Source organism: Mesocricetus auratus, unplaced genomic scaffold (assembly GCF_017639785.1).
Source record: "Mesocricetus auratus isolate SY011 unplaced genomic scaffold, BCM_Maur_2.0 Super-Scaffold_100013, whole genome shotgun sequence".
NCBI lineage: Eukaryota > Metazoa > Chordata > Mammalia > Rodentia > Cricetidae > Mesocricetus > Mesocricetus auratus.
The window spans coordinates 42,446,938-42,463,519 of record NW_024429196.1 but is presented as its reverse complement, the minus strand read 5'-3'; the positions used below and the strand labels follow the sequence as shown (position 1 = coordinate 42,463,519).

Here is a 16,582-nt window from a genome sequence, read left to right as displayed (position 1 = left end):
TTTAAAAACAAAGAAAATACCACTATGAGATTTCTGCATAGCAAAACTTATATCCTTACATATAAAATACAAAGAAAAATACCTGTACACATTTCTTTCTCCAAATATTCAGAACATTCATTTCTCACCAGATCATCATTCTGATTAATTAACAATCTTACTAATATCCTTCTACTGCTACATACCCACTCATATTTTTTGGAAGCTACTACCCACTGTCACAACACAATATGCATGTAATAACACCATCTGGAACCCTCCACAAAGATGTGCTCAAGAAGCAGATGTGAACTAAGTAGCCCTTGAAATTAGCATGTTAGTTTGTATGCATGATACTAACAATGGTTGTACCTATAATCACTTGTTTTATCCAGTCCTACTTAGAAGGAAAGGAATACTAATAACAGTCAACCTGTATTAAGCACCAAAAGAAAAGATGATGAGCATCTCTCCACCAACAATTCTACTCTCAAATATGCAATGGCAAATACAGTAAATAAGAAGTGACAGTGGCTTGATTGCTCCAGGAAGAAGGACTCAAAGAGGTGCTATGATCAATACACATATAGCATACACAGAAAGGGCTGGAGTACAGCCTACAAAGTGCTTGTCTTTTAAGTTTGATCCCCAGAACCCAAGCAAAAGAAGCCAACCATATGCTTTGAATCCAGTGTTAGGGAACCAGAGGAAAGCAGATTGCTTGAGGCTCAATGACTAGTCATCTTAGACTACAAAGTGAGGTTCAGGTCAGTGAGATACTCTCTTTGAACCAAATCAAAACAAAACAAAAAAGGAGAAAGAAAGAGAAAAAAAAATAAGTGGACTACAGCTGAGTTTGTCTGCTGGTCTCCACTTTCATGGTCAGACAGAATTATATGCTGCACACATACATGCAAACATTCACATATACACAAACTTGCACATGCACCAAAAGATGATTACTATATATAGAAAATTTAGTTGAACTCCTTGCAAAAAGGTCTTCTCAACAGGCATTTGATGGCCTGTGTCAAGGGGATCAGAAAAGACAATGAGGCTGGCATGGACCCTTCCCATATTCCATATCCACTGTAGATACAAAGATTGGGAATCCTATATATAGACACCGAGAAATCAACTGACATTTGGCATAAATGAAAAATAAAATGTCAACGTTGTGACTTAAATGATTGCTGGCTTAGGAAACTGATTTCTCTATTTAGCTTAAACTAGTACAGAATATACACAAACCTCTACCAAAATATGCTGCCATAGAGTTAATTTACAATTTGGTTTTATTTGACAGAAAAATGGTTTGTGTAACACATAGACTTGATGATGTCTCGTGGCTTAATACTGACTTGACCAGGAAGTCTTCAAGCACGTATTGTTATTTCTTCACAAATGCTCAGTTGAAGAGTGTAATGGAAGAACTATGTGAGATGGTATAGGCTGTCTGTGGTCATAACATGACAATGTTCACAACTATCCTGGACAGCGACATCCTTGGACTGTACACAGAGTACTTAGCTAGTGTCTAAACCCTTGTAACCATAAAACACCCAGGGCCAATCAGACAAAAATCTAAGCAAGCACATAAGGAAGGGCCTTTCCACACTGTGTTTAGTGGTTGCAGCAGGACGAAAAGGTTCCTTGGCAATTTCACCGCTAAAAATATTTATAGCTGGGGTGGTTGAAATGGAGGTGTTGGGTATAGGGTAGAGATTCTCCACCTCAAGCTGTGTAAGTTCTAAGGATCCAATGAATGGTAGAGGGCTGGTATTTAATAAATGTTTAATTGAAATGTACTGAGAGACTAGATCTTAAGTCTTCTTATCACATGTAAGAAAATGTAACTATATGAGAGGACTAGGTATGTTTGATTGAATCCTCATATTGTATTAGATGTTTTAAATACACCCCAATAAAACTGGGAAAAAAATAAAGTAATCTAGAAAATGTTGTTAAAATTGTAATTCAAGGAACTTATTTTACTGAATCATCCTTTAGAATATTCAAATGTAATTTTATTTGCAGAACACCACTGGAAGCCTACAGGCAGGATATGGTGCAACCATCCTCCCCTGAAACAAAACAAAACAAACAACCACACACAAAGCCTCCAGTCCAGAACAGGAGAGTGAGTGTCCTCATCTCATTCACAAAGGTCCTTTCTCTGTTTGCAGACTGACACTTTTCAGCATGTAAAGCAACCTGTGTCCACACCCAGGAGCCTTTACTTTATCCCAAGTCAGCAATGCCAAGTAGCTGACTATCTGACTTCTACAAAAGATCCTCACTGTAAACAGTGTCACAGTGAGCTAATATTTGTCAAAGAAGTAGAATCAGTTATTACCGAAGTGATTATCCTGCTGACAGAGAAAGCTGTACAATTAAAAAAAGCATCCAGACAGGACGCACTGGGCAGCATTATGTCTAAAGCGGAAACTCACTGTCTATGCTCATCTATTTGACTTCTTCCTACATGTACAAAAACCCACATCGGTTCCTGTACCTTAGCACTCCCTCTGATGACACTTTTAAAAGATGGGCTTCTCCATTGCTTTCTTTCTTTTTTCAACAAGGAAATGAAGCAGAGTTTTGAATAAACTTTTTATGCACCTGTGACAAGCAATGAAGTCCATAAATTCAACTGCAACATTCGACTACTAAGAAGTTACCTTGAGAACCTAAAAACAGTCCTTGCCTGGCAGCATGCTGGCCTGCTGTTCCCAGTCCACTGTGAATAAGCCACTGTCTTCCAAGACAAGGAGTTAGGGTCTTAAAAAAAAGATGAAACAGGGCCATGGTAGCCACTGACTTTTCCACCACGACACCATCTTCATGCCACACAACTTTGAAAAGCAAATTTTAATTACTTCAGAACTTTTTAAGCAATCAGTTTTAATAAGATTTAAACAACTAGGGGATGGAGAGATGGCTCAGCAGTTAAGAGTACTAGCTGCTCTTCCAAAGGTCCTCAGTTCAATTCCCAGCACCCACATGGTGGTTCAAAACCATCTATAACTGTAGTCCCACAGGATCTGAAGCTCTCTTCTGCTGTTAAGATGAAACACCCATATGTATATAAAATACAGAAATAAATCAATCTTTTAAAAATATTCTAAAAACTAAAATATTAAGTAGGAGTCTACTAGTCTTATGAATAGCCCATATATCATCAGACCTTCACTATCCTACCTGCCTCTTCCTTCCTCAGCCTATGGGCCACTTCATCCCTGCTTCTGGAAGTTGAAACATAATGTAAAGGACTATAGGAAAGCAAGCGTGTAATTAGTGTTCTTATATGTAAAAACACATCTTTTCTACATCATACCCCCATCTGAGCATTCTAAGTTTTTGAATGTTAAGCTATTTCTGACTCAAGCCTCTCAACTGCACAGTATTTGCCTTTTATTTTCTTCTATGTGATCTGCTTCCCACTCTTTACCTCGGACTCATGGTGCTCAAGACATATTGTGGTGATATATTCTTTGTGATTTATTAAAGTTTCAAGCCAAAGATCAGAAAAGCAAAGCAGCCAGCCACTAGCTCTTACCTCTACCTCAGACTGAGAGGTGATCCTGGATCCACCAAACCTCAGACTTTAATCCCAGACTTCTATGCTTTCCTCAACATGGCTGAAGAATCCTGAGATGGACTACTGAATACTGGAGACCCTGCTCCTGTCTTTTATATCATTCTAGTGTCGGGATTAAAGGCATGAGCTCTATTACTCTTTTAGACTAATTCAATCTCGTGTAGGTAGCTCTGGGTAGCCTTGAACTCAGAGAGATCCATCTACCTCTGTCCCCCATGTCCTGGGATTAAAGGTGTGTACCCCCCTGCATGATCTCTATAGATTGAGGCTGACTTTACTTTCTGAATCCTCAGGCAAGCAAGCTTTAATAAATCATAAATAATATATCGCCACAACACATGATTATTGAAGGGTTATCAATAGTTGCTAAATGCTGAACTCTTCAGTTGGTTTTGTTAATAATTTCTGGTTCTAGTTTAAAACTCCAGTTATAAGACTTTGCTTTTGGACCAAAGCAATCTTTGCTTTCCTCATTTGTCAAGGTTTATAAACATCTATAACTCAATTAGTTATAGCTTGCCAACATTAATTCCAAAGGAAATTAATCACTAATAACAGCCACTACTTAACATCCTCTATAAAAGCCTTTTTCCCCTCACACAGTGTTTCTCTGTGTAAAAGCTGTGGCTACCTGGAACTCACTCCATAAACCAGGCTGGCCTTGAATTTACAGAGATCCACCTGCCTCAGCCTCCTGAGTGCTGGGATTAAAGGTGTGTACCACCACCATCCGGCTTAAAAGCCTTTTCTTACTTAAAAAAAAAAAAATCAAGGTGCTGAAGCTGGTTCAGTGGTTAAGAGCACTGGCTATTCTTCCAGAAGACACAAGTCTGAATCCTAATACCCACAGGGTAGTTCATGCCATCTGTAACTCTAGTTACAAGGAATCAGATAGCCTCTTCTGGACTCTAAGGGTATCAGGAATGCATGTGTTGCTATACAAATACCCATACACATAACTTGTTTAAAAAACAAGATAAATTTCTTAGTCAAGCTATGGTGGTGGTACACAGATATGCATGCAGGCAAAGCACCCATACAAACAAAATATATTTCTTAGCCTAAGCATGGTAGCTGGCACAGGCCTTTAGTCTCAGAACTAGGGTGACAGAGACAGACAACTCTCTGTGAGTTCAAGGTCAATTTGGTCTACATAACTAATTCCAAGAGAACCTGTATATAAGTAAATAATAATAATTAAATGATATCTTCAATTAAATACACATTACAATAAAACACAATAATGTGAAAAGCATGTAGCAAAGGAAATCTTTAAACATGTATACTGCATGACAGAAGAAAGAAATGTTCTAGAGATTTCTACAACTACACCAACCCAGTAAATTTTGAAATATCATTTAACTAAAGATGTCACCAGAGTTTATGAAAACAAATGCAACATTTTACTATTAGCAAAGTGCAGACTTACATAATAAACTCAATGGATACAAGGAAACAAATCAACAGTAGGCATGTCACACTCTTTAGATAAAGGACACATACACATTCCATAAAGCTCCTAACACGCTGAAGACTTTATAATGGCCTCTTAAAGAGAGCTCAAGAATGCTTCAAGAGCAGCACCCATGCTGGGATGTATCCTGCTGTGGAGTGCTTGCCTAGACCCTCCACCAGCACCTAATAATAGATCCCAAACTACTAATATAAGCGTCCTGCTTTAAGCCATATTTAAAAATGGCAGCAGATCATTAACTCTTCATTCTCACCGAATTCATGGGTTGCCATCAAAGTGAAGTGAATTTATGAAAACAAAATCTCCTAACCTGCTTAATAATAAAATAAGAGGGTTTTAAAATTATTCTTCCTCAGAGTTATCAAAGACAAAGAAGTACTTAATTCTGCCTAAGGCAGGGAATATCAGATTAAGCCTAAGAGTACCATTACTAACAACATAAACACTTTGTTGTGCTTGGAGCTAAACCAAAAGATGGCAATGGGCTAGAAGGTGGGAAGGTAAAGGGTAATTCCTATGAAGAAATCAGAGCTGGTGTCACCTTGATTATGTGCCACAGAATGGGTCCCCAGGTCTGCCACATTAACCTTGAGAATAAAGAGGGATGAGCGGTGTGCTTCCCTGGCACCTCATTGTATGTACTATAAGAACACAAGTGACTCACCTCATGAAACATTCTGGATGCGTTGGAATGTGGGCCTCACAGCCACCATCTCACAGCTACATAACTACTGAAATCATTCACCACCTCTTTTTCAAGGGCTCTATACAAAGTAACATTTTCATTTCTAGTATGTGATAGTGTTTCTTATTAAGAAAAGTTTTTAAAACTCTGTTAATAACAGACCCTATGACTCTTTAATATCAGGATTCATTATTTCTATAACAAACAGATGCTCAGGAAAGTTCTGAATAGCACTGAAAACATACCATGTGCCATGAACATATCAGTTAGGAGTAGTAGTAACTCTCCTCACACTACCTCAGCCTACAGGAGGTTTGTCACAAACAAGAAGAACAATTCCTAATTCAATAGTATTTGTTACTCTTAAATGCTGCCTTGTGTGTGTGTAAGAGCCATTACTTTCATACTTCAGGTGTTACCTACTTCAAAGGAAGGTATTGAACTAACTGAGGCTGAAAGTCTCACAGTTTCATTACACCATCATTTGTCACAGGGCACACATCCTGGCAGAGACACCCAGCATTACCTTTTTCCCTCCTGTCACAAACTGCTTACAACTGGATCTCACGAACTGTGGGTGCACCGCAATGATCTACAAAAGAAAAAGTGCCCAGGCCCAGTTTAAAAGTCACAGGTACACTTGAGAACCCTTTGTCCACTCTGAGCAGCACTATCTAAAGACTGGACCTCGGCAGGGAGCAATGCATTCAGGTAAGGCTGTGGGACTGCTGAAGACATTTTGCTATTGTGTGATAAAATGCATTCTCTGAAGCAAAATCAAAGCTACACAAGAGTGAAGGGTCTAGTTTCTGGTGGAGTGAGGCGCTCTGAGCACAATCATCGCCTAAAGGCATGAAGACAGGTGGACCACAGAAGTGATACCTCAGTAACTAAGCATACTGCCTAGAAGAACCCAGGGAACCGGGCCATGTGCAGGACTCCCCTGAGGCTGCTCTACCACTGCCCTGAAGGAGGAAAGCAGCAGTGACATTTCAGGGGCTCTCATCAGCCTCACTTTCTTTGAGACCCATCTCTTTGAACACAAGTTTCTACCTTTTCACCTTTCCATCCCCAAGTATAAATTATATCAAAAACTTTACTTTTAGCTGAACACATTTCACATTTCTATAATTAACTAATACATTTCCCTCCTCCAGCCGGACAGGTTAATGGATTTCTCTACACCGTCATCACCAGCGTTTAGCATACATCTTCTCATTCTTGTGAACATTACTGTTTGTTTGGTCTGTGTTCACTTCAGCTCCGCCCTAACCCATCCTAACTTCCAACACAGAAACACACTTTGCTTACCCCAAGTTCTTAAAATCTCTAAGGAGTCTTGCAAGTTCTCTCATAACCTGCAACAAGCATCTCTCCTCAAAAATATTAACACACACACACACACACACACACACACACACACACACACACACACACACACAAAGGTACAGAAAGACAAGCCAGGAGGGCCGATGTACTAACTGCTCCTCCATGTCTGCATCGGTTGAGCCACGCCTCCTTCCCAGTGCCTGTCTCACTCAAGGGTAGGACTCAGGATCTTATCTACCCTTTACTACTGGGCAATCACAGTTTGAATAAACATGTGAAAGAGAATCACCTCTTTGAAGAGTACAACAGATACTTTACCATGATTGTTATCTCCAGATATCTCCGTGCCTCTTGCCTATAGACTTGCCATCTCTACTGCACAAAGTTATTAGCCCTTCTAGATCCACGTTCTATCTATACCACTCTTGTTCTTAGGCACTTAATAATCTATTAGATGGAAACCAGATTCCTTAGTCTGAAGATCCAACCTGCTCTAGTCGGATTTTAATTGCCTCTTTACTTGGTCATGCACATCTAGGCAAGATTTTCTGCCACTTATTGAACACAGTTGGAACTGACTGGCCTCTCCATTTCTAATATGTTCTTCTACATGGAAAACTGATTCCCACCTGTTCCTGTCTGTCTCAAAGCTCAGCCAGTCATCACTCAACCTACGAAGTTATCACTCAAAAGCAAAACACAATACCACCAGCCAATGTAGCTAAACATGACTTCTTTCATCCGAGAACTTACTGAGATTGTTTTTACCTTGTCACTCTTTGGTCAGAATGGTATGTGTGATTCCTACACTCTACTAAAAGTTCCCAGAGCACAGGCTGAGGCAGTCACGCATTCTACATCTGGTCTCAGTCCAGCATACCAGCACACCATGGACTGAACAGAATGGACATTGTCTCAATCACTAAAGTCATCCTCATCTAGGGGAGAAAGCTTCCTCATGAGGGAAAACTTGCTAAGTACTTACTTTAATGGGACAGTCGAAAGTCTCATGAAACTCTTCTCCAGAATATAGTCCAAATACTTGTACCTGAGAAGTGAACACATCACATCAGTTTATCACGATAGTAACAGGGAGAGCCAAGTCAGCAGAGGAAAAGGAAAGGAAAAGAAAAGTGAGGCATTCCAATGATTCTAAGTCATCATGACCCCTATAAAGTACCCATTGCAAACTAGCCCATCAGTGTAGAGCACTCTTTGGCAACAAAGCTTTTACAAGCATCTTAAAGAAAGAGAGGCCAAAGGCCATGATTGGCATGGGTGGGGTACATGGAGGAGACAGAGTATGAAAATGGAAATAGTGTAATTATATTTTAATTTTTAAAATGAAAATAAAAAAGCTTTTACAAGTATCACATGGATAGAGTTCCCTTTACTCACCCAATTTAGGAAACAGATACCAACTTTCAGAAATGAAATAGATATGGGCAGGTTACTAACATTCTTTTATGAAATTCCCACAGCCTAATGGAACTGTTTTCCTCCTATAAGGAGAAAGGAACTTCCTTTCTTGAGTCATGCATGCATACACGGTTCACAGACACACATACACACACAAACATGTATACACACACATACATACATTTGCAGGCATACACATGCATGCACAAACACAGGACACATAAACACCCATGCACACATACACATTGATGTCACAAAAGAATGAATAAAATAAGATCATTAAAATCATATGCTGAATCTCTTCCATGTGTAAATGAAGTATTTAACTTGTCCTTCATTGGTGTTTACTTTCAAGCTGTCTTGAGTCACTTTATTCAGTTATATTTCCTCACAGTTTTTGAATTGATCACAGCAAATAACATAACAAAAACAAATTAGGTCTAATGTGTATAACACAAAGGATAAATTCACAGATTTTAGCTTGCCACATTTGTGACATAAATCTGACTCTTCTACCATTAGCCAGAGCAAGAAAGAGAATTTAAGTCAGATGTGAGTATAATCTTGATATTCTGAGGCTGAGGCTGGAGGATCATGCATCTGTGTCCAACTGAGGGAAAAACAAAGAAGCAGAAAGAAAGAATGGAGGTCGGAGGGAAAGGAAGGAGTAAAGGAGGAAGGAAAGAAAAAAACCAAAAGGGGGAAAAAACAGAATTCAAGGAGCTCCTCTACTGTATTTCTCAGTGATACCCTGAAACCCACCACTACCCTGGGACCCATCACTGTGTGCAAGTCACACTGCCAGTTAAGTTTCACAAAAATGCAAGCATGCGCCATTCCCCTGGGGCGCCTTCTAAAACCGCCCTTGTGAGCTTTTTGTACACGGTGGCTCACAACAGCAGCGGTTGGCTCTTTGTTGATGCTGTGAAGGTGGCAGCATGCGACTACGTCACAATTCATGTTCTCCTTCTACGGACAGCCACTTGCTTTAGCACCATTCAGGGCTTTTATGAACAGGGATTCTGCAGACATTCTTTCCAAATCTCCTGGTGAACTCACACACGTGTATGAGGCCCATTTAACAAGAGGTGAGAATGTTAAGTCACAGGTTATTATTATGTTCATATTTGATGGACTAAATCTATGACAGACTTGTTTTAGTTATTCAAGGTTTTTAAATATATATATGAGTGTTTTGCCCGAGTGTACATGTGCATCACATGCATGCCTGATGCCTGGAGAAGTCAGAAGAGAGGGTGTCAGACCCACTGGACCTGGAGTCACGGATGGTTGCAAGCCACCATATAGGTACTGGGAGTTGAGCCCAGTCCTCTGTAAGAGTAGCAAGTCCTCTTAACCACTAAGTCATCTCTCCAGGCCTAACAGCTTGTTTCTAATTAGTATTTAGTCTTACCAGAAGAGCATGAGAACGGAAGAGTGCTAAACTACAGTGTTAGGGCATGTACTTACTATCCCAGCACCTGTGACAGGTTTGCTTTTTCTGGTCTCTAACAGAATTTCTTCTTTACTTTTGTACTATGAGGCCATTCGCATAAGCCTTTGGTCTGAATGTTTGTATCCCTCAAACTTTTCTGTTGAAATCCAATGCCCAATGTCACGGTATTAAGAGGGAAAGCTTTTGGTAAGTGGTTTGCTCAGGAAAGGGACACTAGTGCCACTATAAAAGGAATAAAAGGATCTAAATAGGCACTTTTGCTGCCCGGTTTCTGCCACTAAGGAGACAGATGCATCCCTCACACCAGGCGAGGACTGTAGCAGTGTCCTCTGGGAACAGGGAAGACATTTCTCTCCAGACACTGATCCCAGATCTTCATAGCCACAAAGCTGTGAGAAATAACTTTCTGTTGCTATAGACTGCCCAGGCTACACATGTTCTGTTAAATCAACACAGTCTAATGAGATTTCTTTATGTGGTTTCTAGTGACAAATTCATTTTTTGTACTGATAAAGACTACTCAAACTCAATTTTTTTCTTGCCTTTAATGTTGGCAAGTTGTAAATGGCTGATTCTCCCAACTCCCAAGCAGAGAATTCTCTGACGAGACAAATCCACACATTATAAAAAAGAAAACCTTTGAGCAGGTGTGGTGTACATGCCTATGCCTATAACCCAATAACCAGGAAGATGAAACAGGAGAATTGCTAATTTGAGGTCACTCTGGAGATACATAAACAGAGCTTAGTTCAAACAAGCAAGTTAACCAAATCTTTGCTAGTCCTTCCTCTAATTTTATGAGAATTTTTAGAGCCCCAGATTAGCAAGACACAAAGAGACACACAGAAGTCTCTCAGAACGGAATCCACATGCCACTGCCACTGGGCTCTTACTGTTGGGAGGGTACAAAGCCATTGCTTTTCTATAAATTCCTGGAAATGATACTTCTGACGCAGAACAGTTAAGCACTGTGTTCAGCAAAGCACTACACATAGACCTTTACTTTGCCATGGGGAAACTTGATGAAGACCAGCAAGTTTGCACAGTAAGGCAGGCCCTGTGTCACTGAATTGTAATGGAGGAAATCAACAAGGGGCTAAGGATCTTACTCTAGACTTCTGCTAGGGATGCTATGGCCAATACAAATGTTCTTGTTAAAGAGATGATTCTGCTGGAAAAATAGAGACTTGCATATGGTCATTAAAAACAAGAGCTGTGGCCAGAATCCAAGTTCTCCAAAGCCCATTCTTCCCTAAGATATCATCACATCAGACAACTTCCAATCTACAAAGAAGGAAAGTTCCTTTTCTCATTAGGTGAAAGAGGAGAATAGGATAGCAACATTGAAAAGTTAGTTGTCAAACTATAAAGGAGGTGGAGTCTGAGTTTGAACTAAGAGAGCTTTCACAGGAGGTGAAGTAAAGTAACAGTATTCATTCAAATAAATAAGTATGACTTAGACAGTGGGTGAGATATAAATTGTCTATTGACAACCAACACTGTATCCTTATGAAAGCCTATTTATCAGACTGGAAGCCCAACTGTGACAAACACAAAGGGAACAAAGTCAAACAAGCTCTTACGAAACAGGCACTGACGCTCAGCGCTGTCCTTGAGAACTCCTCAGAAGGAGAGTGCCTTCTTATAGTTAAAAAACACTGTAAGAGGAACCACTAAAGGTGACAGGAAGATGAGAACTCTTATAAAGATAGGCATGCATCTGTAATACCAGTACTTGGAAGGCTGAGGCAGGAGAATCTCAAATTCCAGGCTTGCCTAAGCTACAAAATGAGACCCTTTCTACAAAACAAAACAACAAAAACCCCAGGTCCACTATTATTAACAGTAAGCTTAACTGAACACACAGAACGTACTGTACTTCCTAAGTGAGATATCAACAGTATCAGTGTCAGCACTGTGGTGCTCTGGAAAGCTGTGGACACTGTGCTTCATTTCAGTGATGACATACCCTAAGGTACAGACTCACAAGTTACACTACTAAAGCTACCAAAACAGTCCCGTTTTCTTTTCCCCATCACTCCTGATTAATGTGGCTATTGGTCACTGAAGAGTATACTAAGCGGTAAAGGGAATCCAGTGAATGACAGCTCAGAGTTTTGACTTCTAGAAAGATCAAAGTTAAGGTAAAGATTAGAAAATTAAAGGTCACAACAGAAAGTATTCTTTTGAAAATGGTATTATCTATAGCAGCTCTAACAACCTGCCACAAGAACTTCTAGGGGGAGGAGAGACAGAGGGAGGCACAAAGAGGAGAGAGATGAAGAAAGAGAAACTGACTCTAAGACTGAGACTGAATGAATGAATGAATGAATGAATGAGAATTCCTCACAAATATCTTACAGCCAATCTACTGAAAAGTCCTGTAGGAGTTCTCATGAACAACCATCCAGACAACCACATGAGTATCACAGAGATATGGAACATATACTTTACCTACCCTTATGAATAAAACAGGAGGGTGTAAGATTAACTTTGTATGGAATTCTACCATTTGTCAACTATAACACCAGGCAGTAGCCTGCCACATATACAGGAACTATGACTGAGGTAGCCAAAGCACTATACCATTCTCCCAGCTTCCAAATAATATCAGGAAAACAGGCAGGGCAGGGGCACTCTTGGGAGCTGGCATCTTATCTTGGACAGTAAATGGAGAGACTGCTCTCCTCCATCCTATTCATCAACATGGAACATCTGAGGCTAAAAGAGATCACAAGAGAAGCCTCTATTTCTCTCTGGCAAAAAGCAACTTCATCACCAAATTCCTCAATTCAAAGAAGATCTAGTTCATATGCAGGCCTTTCTTTTGGATATAGGAAAGTGATTCTATAATAGCTCCATGCTGGTTAGTTTCTGTCAACTTGACACATGTAGGAGTTACCTGGAAAGAGAAACCTCAGTAGAGGAACTGCCTCCATCAACTGGCCTGTGGAGGATTTTCATGATTGACAAATGATGTGGGAACATCTAACATACTGTGGACAGTGTTAGCCCTGGGCAGGTGTACCTAGGTTATATACAAAACCAGCTGAGAAAGCCATGAGGACCAATCTGGGAAGCAAGTCAATAAGCAGTGTTCACCCACAGTCTGTGCTTCAGTTCTTATCTCAAGGTTCCTACTTGAGTTCCTGCTCTAAGTTCCCTTGATGATGTCATAACACAGGCAAATAAACCCTTTTCTCTCCCAGTTAATTTTGGTCACTCTTTTTATCACAGCAACAGAAAGTAACTACTACAACTTCACAAAATCAAGTTAGGCTCACCAAGAGTCAGCTAAGCACTGAATCTGTTTGCCAACATGGTTCTTGCTAGAATAGATTAAAAAAGCAAACAGAAACATAAGTGATGTCTTAAACATTGCAGAACACCATTCCAAAGACTCAAAGGGAAAAAAAAACAACAATGTATTTAAACATGCCTTAATAGTACTCAGAAGCCAAAGGAAAATCCAAAGGCTATTTATAAGTCTCAACAAGAGGTTTCCAAACATCTCTGAGCCACATAAAGAGTAATGGTGACTGCCATTAAAAGGAGGGTTAACAACTACCATATGGATCTTCTCAACCAAGTGACTAAAGTTAACCCATAAGTCCTCACAGTAGTCAGAAGTAGGTAAGTATTACAAAGGATGAGACAAAACGAGGCACAGAAAAAAATACGCTTACTTAGCAATACACAAAACACAACAGTGTACTTCAAATATGAATCCCTAGACCATGCTGCTTGATACCCAAAGAAAAACTAAAAGTGGAAAATGGCATACAAACCCACACCCAAAGGGAACAGAAATAAAACTATGTTGGAAGGAAAGCCAAGCAGCTAAACATTTAAACAAGTAAAGAAGCTGCCTACCTCAGAAAAATTGAAGGACAAGACCAACATGACAGCAAAACCAGTATGCCAGGGCTGACTCAGTTGATGCATCCAATTCTTCTTGTGAGCTATGCATTTTTATGGTAGTATGTGTTCATTTGTCCTGACACATGCAAAAGTTTAGGTAGAAAAGTGGAAGTAGGGAAGAGTCCACACTGCAGTGGGCTAGAAATGAAAGCCTGGAAATAGACAGTCACTGTACATTGGAGTGGGATTCTCTTTGTGCACATAATCCTTATAGAAGGAGGTACCTGACAAGTCAGACAGCACACCACCATTAAGACAGCAGAGGTGGGTGCCAGCCCAGGCAGCTGGAACACAGCTACACTCTGCCTCTCAGCAATACTGCCTCCAGCCTCATATTATTGAATTTCTTGAAGAAATGGAAACAAATAGAACTGAAGTAATAATCAAAATTATAACTGAAGTAAAGTTTCCTGAAATGAAAGCAATACTTTAATATATGGATCAAAAGAGCTACTGTGATCCAGATGAAATTAATGACAGCAGTTAAGAATGAGACTTAGGATAGCAACCAGATTACAAAGGCTGTGTTTACTATTTTTGTTTTGTTATTACTATTATTATTAGCCAAGCTGCAAAGGACAAGAGTTGTTTTTAAAGATTTCTTAAAGAACAAAAGTAAGTTGACCAACAAGTATGCTACAAAGTGCCAAAATAAAGCAGGCATTATCTCTAAAATATGAGAGAAAAATTTGTCAACTCAGAATTTGTTTTGTTAAATTAGTATACTCTACATGAAGTCTCCCTTTACAGATGAGAAAATAAACCTGATCCCGAATCCTTATCCTGAAAGTTGTATACAAATCCATGCCACCAAAATGAAATTACAGACACATTTTATATGCCTTAGTATCTTAAATGCAGAGCTCAAACTCAGAGAAGCCATGAGAAAGAACTGAGCAAGTATCGAATACATGTGTAAATTAGCCAGCTACTAGAATGGTGACTTTAAAAAAAACCAACGCAAGCCGGGCAGTGATGGTGCACGCCTTTAATCCCAGCACTTGGGAGGCAGAGGCAGGCAGATCTTTGTGAGTTCGACGCCCGGCTGGACCGACAGCCTCCAAAACAATACAGAGAAACCCTGTCTCATAAAACCAAAAAAAAAAAAAAAAAAAAAAAAAAAAAGAAGCAACGCAAGTATCAAAGATTAACAGTGAAATAAATATAACTACTGAATATGAGTCCTCATAAACCGATGAAAGCAAAAAACGTAACAGCCACTCAAAGACACAGCTGACCTCAGTAAAGTCCTTCTGTTCTTATGGCAGATAACCACTTCATACATCATTTTATACAGCCTCCCAGTTTTCACAACACTGACTATTGGGTAGGGCTGACTTACATAAATACATGTAGTGGGAGAATTCTTTATGGTTCTATTCATGCTAAGAAAACATATGGGGGAAAAACACTTCAAAATATATCATGAAACTATACAAAAACAATACAGATATACATTTTTTTCTAAACCAGGAAGCTTAGTGTTTGCTAAAAGGATGCAATGGGAACTCTCAGGTCATCACATTGAAGAGCAGATGGAGTAATTGAGAGATTCCACTATTATACATTAGTAATAATCCTTCAGCATTGAAAGTTCTGGAATCCCTAATGAATGTTCCCAACTGAAAATTCTTACATTCCCAGTTAGTTTAAAGAAACTGCTATCTTCTATAAGTTCACAAATGATTAGGCCTTTAAGGAAAGAAAATTAAAGTTAACTTTCTTTACAAATACATGCACAAAAATTCGTTTCAATTTCCACACAAACCAACACTTTCCTTAGCTCTTCGTTTGACACGTGTTCATCTCAGAATTTCACGAAGTACTATAAACTTTGATGGTACTTTTTGAAAAGAAGTAGCATTCTAACTGTGTTTCAAAAGATTTTGGGGGCAAGATAAACCTGAGATAAATAAAATACAACTATGTATGTCATGAGGAATTTGTGCTGTACTCGTTAACAGATCAATGGTGCAACACTGCTGATAGACAACGCTGAGTGCAGCACTGTTGATAGACAGAGAAGGGTATATCCTCTTTTGCCCTGAGTACATTGTTTTTAATTTACTCATTTTAATGGCCCATTGAGTTCAGAACACTTAAAATGTATAAAATTAGATTAGGAAATCTCTATTCACTAAGGGATGCATAAACTTATGTAATGATTTTTAATGCATTCTCTTCTTAAACTGGTATTTTAGAGAAGGGGCTTAAATACTCTGCATTAGGATTTTATCACTGCAAGTGAACATTAGAAAAGACTTCCATCGACTTAAAAACAAAGAAGATATTCTTGCAAGTGGAAAATCAATCATCACAACCACTAAATGTCACAGCATACCATCAGCAAGAAGCACTGATAGTTGTTAGCTATATACTGCACAAATGATGTATGTCCTCGGTCCAGGAAGTAGGTGCCAGGTTTTTAGAAAACTGTACATATATTGATTTTACATTTATTTAATGTGGCCATTGTAAGACACTTTATTCTTCTGATAAACTATGATTGCTTATCAAAAGATTCTATAATTCAAGAGTAACATTCATAACTTTCGTGTTAAAATGAAAACCACCAGCCCACAGAAATCATGCCCACAAAATCCAATTTTGTGGATTTATGGCAGAAAAGCATTAAACTACTGTCTTGCAGGAACTGCAGACTAGTCACTGGAGTCAAAGTGGCACAGCAGTAATGATTAAGGGGGCACGTCACCCTGC

General features: G+C 39.3%; 1 protein-coding gene across 1 annotated transcript in view; it reads right to left on the bottom strand.

The window, feature by feature from the left end:
- Nucleotides 1-16,582, bottom strand: part of Vps41 (VPS41 subunit of HOPS complex) — a 157,741-nt gene that overhangs the window by 72,129 nt on the left and 69,030 nt on the right. Inside the window, exons 6-7 of the mRNA XM_005071807.4 lie at nucleotides 8,054-8,116; nucleotides 6,266-6,331 (exon numbers count right to left, since the gene is read on the bottom strand). Of these exons, the coding sequence (XP_005071864.1) occupies nucleotides 6,266-6,331; nucleotides 8,054-8,116 (129 nt within the window). The remainder of the gene's footprint in view (nucleotides 1-6,265; nucleotides 6,332-8,053; nucleotides 8,117-16,582) is intronic.